Below are 7196 nucleotides of genomic sequence, written 5' to 3'. Positions count from 1 at the left end.
ACACCTTCACATCTCAATAACATTGAAAAAGTTTTTAAATAAAGACTGAAATAGACATAAGGGTAAATATGTGATAGGACTGAAAAGAAATTTTATGGAAAGGATTAACTTATATCAAAGAGATAACAAAAAAAAAAAGAGGAGGAGGTACCAGAACAAGGAAAAACAAAAATCCATCAATAACAACTAGAAGTTGAGGGATAAAGATTTGAAAAAAAGTTCTTTTTGTGGGAGTGCACAGGCAACAGATGAATGTATATTTGGCTTCTCAGGGAAGAAAAGGAAAGAGGCAGAGAGCAGAGATGCCCTCTTAAAGTTTCTCCATTTGCCCAGAAGCTCATATCTCTGACGGCACTTGGAGCCCCATCTGTGCAGCTGGTGGTGTGGTTTCCTAATCTGGCAAACCCAAAGCTTAACACGTCCTACACCAACTAGTGAATATCCTGAACAATTCTCTTTTATTGGAGAGAGTCACTTTTATAATCATACCTTATATACATATCAGAAACAATTTAGAAGTAAAAAGCCAAATCTTACCAAAAATATTTATTGCTTTGAAAAATAAACATTTATAATAGAATACCAAATTCAATTTAATCTAATGTGTTAACAAAAGCATAATACATTCCAGTAAACAAGGATTTCCAACTTATCACATAACTAAAAAGTCAACTTAACAGTTGGTTTTAGCTAGAGGCAAACATCAGTCACTGCCACCAAATTCTATTACATAAATCTATTATGCTTCACATTTAAGGAGAAACTCAGCAGAGGGGTCGCCCTGCTCTTCCTCACTAGAAGTGCACTGAAAAGTGACAAGCCCACAGAAGGAAAGGCTGTATAAGGAAGTAGGAGCTTAAGTCAAATTTCTACTTTCATTACCTTGAGGGAGGTGAAGGAGGGTGTTATTTTCCCCAGGTCAACATGGATGACAGTTTGATCACAAAAAACGGCCCACAGTAAGATTTCATTTGTGGAATACAGTGAGCATGATCATGTCCTAATGATTTCTTAGGGTTTGGCAGTGTCTCTGGTCACATGCCCATACCTAGGGTTGAGAGAAATGCTAATACTGTACTCTGGGTCTTCCTCAGATGCCACAGTGGCTCTGCCCTAGGATGACTAAAAATACGTCTCTCCTTTCCTTAGAGATACTGGCTCACTATCAAGAGTAGAGGTAGGGAGGCATTGCGAACTCCAGAAGAGAGTCTACGGAGTTTATTCCATAGTGGACACATTAGGCTTTTTAGAGCTTCAACAAGATTGTCAGTAATAGGCGATCACTTTTTCGTACCTATGAAACATTTCTTAAAATTCTCTTGGGTTTGGCCCAAAAGACTGACCAGATTGAAAACTACTTTGTTATTCTTAAGGACAAATGCAATTCCTTTAAAGTTTACAAATCAGTACTTATATCCTATAGTTCAGCATGTCTTCACACCATCCCCTGTTTTTGGCCTCCATATAAACAGATGCATTGCACTGCTGCATGGTATATTCCATCTCAACCAGCTGGTGGCATCCAATGGTTAACTTTTCCCTAGGAGAAAAAGAAATGTTAAATCATTGCAAGACAGCTAGTCAGAGAAATAAAAATTCTTTTTCATTTTCTTTTATTTTACACTTTTAATTGACAAATAAAAGTTATATATTTATTATGTATAACATGATAGTCTGAACTAGGTATATATTATGGAATGGCTCAATCAAGCTAAATAACATACGCATTATTCCACACACTTATTTTTGTTGTGAGGACGTGTAAAATCTACATTTTAAAACTTACTATTTAAAAAAAAAAAAAAACCCTTTTTTTTTTTTAGAGATGGAGTCTCAGCATCTTGCCCAGGCTGGTCTCCAACTCCTGGGCTCAAGAGATCCTCCCACCATGGCCTCCCAAAGTGCTAGGATTACATGTGTGAGCCACCATGCCCAGCCTTTATTATTAGTTTTAAAAGCCAGCGTCTCACTCCTGTTGTCCAGGCTGGAGTACGGTGGTGCAATCACAGCTCACCACAGCCTCAACTTCCTAGGCTCAAGTGATCCTCTAACCTTAGCCTCCCAAGTAGCTGGGACCACTGGTACACACAACCACACTTAATTTTGTTTTGTTTTGTTTCTTTTGGTAGAGACAGGGTCTCACTATGTTGCCCTGGCTGGTCTCCTTCCTGGGCTCAAGCAATTCTCCCACGTTGGCCTCCAAAAGTGTTGGGATTGCAGGCATGAGCCAGTGCATCTGAAAGTAGCCAAAGTCTACTTTCTTAGTGATTTTCAAAATACAATACATTGTCATCAACTAAAGTCGCCATGTTGTACAATAGATCTCTGAACTTATTTATCCTATCTAACTGAAATTTTGTGTCCTTTCACCACCATCTCCCCAAAGTCCCCCATCCTCATAGCCCCTGGTAACCACCATTTTATTCTCTACTCATACTTTTTTAGATTCCACATATCAGTGAGAACATGTGGGTATTTGTCTTTCTGTGCTTGGTTTATTTAACTTATGTCTTTTAGGTTCATCCATGTTGTTCCAAATGACAGATTTTCTTCTTTGTTTAAGAGTGAATAGTATTCCACTGTGTATATATCCCACATTCTCTCTATCCATTCGTTCACTGATGGACATTTAGGTAGATTCCATATCTTGGCTATTGTGAATAGTGCTGCAATGAACATTGGAGTGCAGGTATCTTTTTGACATAATGACTTCATTTCCTTTGGATATATTAAAAATTCTATTCCGACTGCGTGGCTTACCCCTTGGATTAAAACATCTTAACATAAGCCATTTCCTACTAAGAGAGGTCCTTCAAAGAATAAGGTAGAACTAGATTGTTCAACCCAGCCCATTATATAAAAGGCTATGCTTAGGCATCCAGCTTTGCCTGTTGGTTGCAGGTCCACCACGGAAGAAGCCCTTATTCCTGAATTCTAGGAATCATACCAAGGTTGTCTTCCTGTTGGCTATGTAAGAATTTGTGCAACTAAGTGCTTTTATCTTCCAATGTTGTTTGTGCTAATAAATCATAATTGATGGTATTTTACCTCAAACATCAAAGAATGTATTTCAAATGCCAGTACAGTCCATTGTATTAAGAATTTTTATTTTTCTCTTATTAGGCTTGAGAGTAAAGTAGAGGCAGACTGGAGGATATTAAGAGGATGTACCTCCTGAAAGGAATAGATACTTGAGAGGGGTAAGGAAGTTGACAGAGTTTCAATTCTTAGAAAAGATTGCTGAGACAAGTTACCTAGCAGTTACCAAAGGAATGTTAGTAACCCTAAACCAAGGGTGGGGAAGCAGAGAGTGCTTAATATGTGCCATATCTACTTCACAATTGTACTTCAGGCAAAGCCAGCCAGGCTCTCGAAAGCTAACATGAGCCTACAAATTGTGGGATCCCAAACTGTAGGACACCAATCCATTATATCTAGCATCTAGAATTCAAAGTGTCAAAGAATTCAATCCTGTAAATAACTCTTTTCATCTACTGGGAGATGGTCTATATGAGTTCACAAAGAGCACCAAACATCTAGTATAGTATCTGGCATGTTAGGTATTCAAAATTGGCAGTCATTTTTATTGTAACAGTTAGACTGTCATTACTTTCTTGGCTTCTGAGATAGTTCTGCCATATTCATGGCGTTGAGAGAACCACTAGCTACCTCTCCCACTGCCCCTCCCACATGACAGATCGCTTGATGGAGGGTACAAAGGAAGAAGAACTCAGGCGACGATCAGAAATCGGGACAGGACAAGAAGGAGTAGTGACACCACCAAAGTAAATAATGATAGAGTAAATGTACCATATTTGGAATAATCTCACTTCTTGACAATATGTGGTTTCTCTGAGACCGATTAAAGCCTGACTTTTGGGTGGCTCGCATCTGTAATCCTAGCAACTCAGAAGGGTGAGGCAGGAGGATCACTGAAGACCAGGAGTTTGAGAGCAGCCTAAGCAATACAGTATGACCTGCTCCCTAAAAATAATAATAATAATAATAATAATAATTTAAATCTGACTTACGTCTTTGTGTAACCCTAATCTCATTTTCTACATTTAAAGCTTAAAAATAGTGCTATGGCGCTGCCAATTCTTCACAACTACTCAAAAAAATGATTTTGAAACACTCTTAAGAGATTCAAAATAGCAGAGATATGTTTTCTTATAAACTTAAAAATGAAACAAACTAAAAGGATAGGCCCCTATTCCTTTCCTTATTTATTCCACATGTGAAAAAAATATCTTTCAGTAACTAGACTTTTGAATCTATTTCTGTATCTTATCTTTTTCTTCCCCTCACCCCTTGTAATTACGAGGTGAGCTCTATCTTCTCTTTTCCTCCTAGTGGTATTTGTTTCTTAATTCACGTGAGTCAGTATTCTGACAATGGATTATCACCTACAGATTTTGCTGTAGCAAGTTCTGTCATCACTGGCTGAGAAAAGTATTGGCTGTTTTTCATAGTGTCTGCTTGGCCTATACTTTTTATTAGATCATGATGATAGGCATTCTTAAGTTCCTTTTCCTGGTGGTTAATCTGTAGAATGACAGAATATTGGCTGCAGGGGCACCTTAACAAACCTCTGCTTGTCATTTTGCAGATCTCCAGTGAATCATCTCACCTCAGCTTTTCCCTCCTGGTGATGGGGCACTCACTATTGTGAGAGGCAGTTCACTGATAGATAGTTCTTGCTTTATATTGGGCCTATTAAAACCATCTAGCTGACCTGAGTCTGCCTAAATTAAAATAAAAACTCTCCCTTCTTCCTCTGATAGTACAAATATTTTATGTCCCTATTTCTCTTTTTCCAAGTGAAACGATTCCAATTCCTGATCCTTTCGAGAAGAGAGCTCAAAACTGGAGGTTGCTCCTAGTTCTGCGATCCATGAGATTCTGCAAAACAACAGCCACTATTTCTCTAGATTTTCCTATTAATGGTATCAAATTTGCTTTGACCAAATCTCAGATCAAAATAACTAGAAATTTTATCAAATCAATTTAAAAATAATTCCACACAGTTTTGTGATTCCCTTCCCATAACCAATTTGGTCAAAATGGCATGGTACTAGTGAATTTACATGATCTAATTCCAATGTCTGATGCAATTTTTCCAAAATCCAAGAATGAGGTCTATAATAGATACATGTCTTACAACCCTCTGAAGTTTTCTACACATTTGCAACGTGTATCACAAATAAAAGAAAAATGGAATACAATGTAATATATAAAATATAAATATAAAAGCAGTATATAATAGCTAACATCAATGGTAAAAGAATGAATGCTTTCCTCCTCAGATCAAGAACACTACAAGGAAGGCTTCTTTCACTGTTCAACTTTGTACCATTTTGTACAACTTTGTACAACTTTGTACTATAAGTTCTAGCCACAGAACTTAGGCATGAATAAGAAATAAGAGATCCAAATTGGAAACAAAGAAACAGAATAATTTCTATTTGTAGATCCTAAAGAAGTCACAAAATAACTATTAGATCTAATAAATTAATTCAGCAAAGTTGCAATGTAAAAGATCAACACAAAAAATCAATTGTATTCCTATACATTAGCAATGAACAAGTAGAAAAGGAAATATAACAATTCCACTTACGATAGCATAAAAAGTAATAAAATACTTGGGAATCAATTTAATCAAAGAGGTACAAGACTTGTACACTGGCCAGATGCGGTGGCTCATGCCTGTAATCCCAGCACTTTGGGAGGCTGAGGAGGGCAGATTATAAGATCAGGAGTTCAAGACTGGCCTGGCCAACATGGTGAAACCCCGTCTCTACTAACAACATACAAAAATTAGTCGGGTCTGGTGGTGTGTGCCTGTAATCCGACCTACTCAGGAGGCTGAGGCAGGAAAATTGCTTGAACCCAGGAGGCAGAGGTTGCAGTGATCCAAGATTGTGCCACTACACTCCAGCCTGGGTGACAGAGTGAGACCATCTCAAAAGAAAAAAAACCAAAGAAACAAAATAAACAAAAAACACTGCTAAAAGAAATTAAAGAATATCTAAATAAGAGAAAAGGCATCCTATGTTAATGGACTGTAATACTTAGTAAGATGGTAATACTCCCCAAACTGATCTACATTGTCAATGCAATTTCTATCAAAATCCCAACAACCTTTTTTGTAGAAACAGAAAAGCTGATCCTAAAATTCAGATAGAATTGCAAGGCATCCCAAATAACAAAATCTTGAAAAAGGAAAATGTTAGAGGACTTAAAACACTTGTCAATTTCAAAACTCACTACAAAGGAACTGTTACCAAAATAGTTTGGTATGAGCAGATAGACAGACATTCAATGGATCAGAACTGAAAGTTCTGAAATAAACCCTCACATATATGGTCAACTGATTTTCATCAAGGATGCCAAGACCATCCAACGGAGAAAGAATGGTCTCTTCAACAATAATGCTACTAGGAAAACTTGATATCCACATGCATGTGTATGGATGGATGAATGCATGAGTGAAGCTGGACCCCTTATCTTACATCATATACAAAAATTAACTCAAAATGGATCAATGGCCTAAATGTAAGAGCTAAAACTATAAAAATGTTAGAAGAAAACACTGGGATAAATCTTCATAACCTTAGGTTTGGCAGTGAATTCTTAAGTAGTCTTAAAAGCATGGGCAATGCAAGAAAAAATACACAAATAATCAAAATTTAAAACTTCAGTGCACCAAAGGATACTACCAAAAAGTGAAGACAACATACAGAGTGGGAGAAAATATGTGCAAATTATGTAACTGATAAGGGTCTACTATCAAGAATATATAACATGTTGAGCTGCCAGGTGTTGATGTGGTTAATAAGGACAAGGCAAACTAAAAGTAACATTCAAGTCTTTATTCACTTCTTGCCACAGTATAAGCAAGGAGCAAAATGAGAGGTGCTAGTTCTCCAGCGTTTCATTACTTCCCTAGGAAAGGGTCAGATAAATATGCACTGCAGGGTTGTTGGGGTGGGGCACACTGTCACACTGTTGAGAAGCCCTGAAGAAGCCTGCTTCCTCTCTGCATCTTTATGAACCCAGGGGCCCACGGGGAGCAGAGGAGGAAGGGCTAGAAGTGGAAAAATACTGAGTCAGATCAGAGAGAAATACCTTAGTCAAAGCCTCCCAAAGGAAGCCTCAGTGGAGGTACCTGGGAAGTGCCTCAGCCCACTCCCCCA

General features: G+C 37.8%; 1 protein-coding gene across 7 annotated transcripts in view; it reads right to left on the bottom strand.

Annotated features, from left to right (window-relative positions):
- Positions 1-441: 441 nt before the first annotated feature.
- Positions 442-7196, bottom strand: part of SWT1 (SWT1 RNA endoribonuclease homolog) — a 125637-nt gene continuing 118882 nt past the window's right edge. For all 7 annotated transcript variants that reach the window (XM_023203437.2, XM_023203435.2, XM_023203440.2 and 4 more), the window contains one exon: positions 442-1540. In XM_023203437.2, the coding sequence (XP_023059205.2) occupies positions 1411-1540 (130 nt within the window). In that variant the 3' untranslated portion in view covers positions 442-1410. The remainder of the gene's footprint in view (positions 1541-7196) is intronic.

The sequence above is a fragment of the Piliocolobus tephrosceles genome, chromosome 1 (genome assembly GCF_002776525.5).
Source record: "Piliocolobus tephrosceles isolate RC106 chromosome 1, ASM277652v3, whole genome shotgun sequence".
In the NCBI taxonomy this organism is placed as follows: domain Eukaryota; kingdom Metazoa; phylum Chordata; class Mammalia; order Primates; family Cercopithecidae; genus Piliocolobus; species Piliocolobus tephrosceles.
Note: the sequence above shows the minus strand (reverse complement) of the source record. Positions and strands in the feature narration are given on the sequence as shown.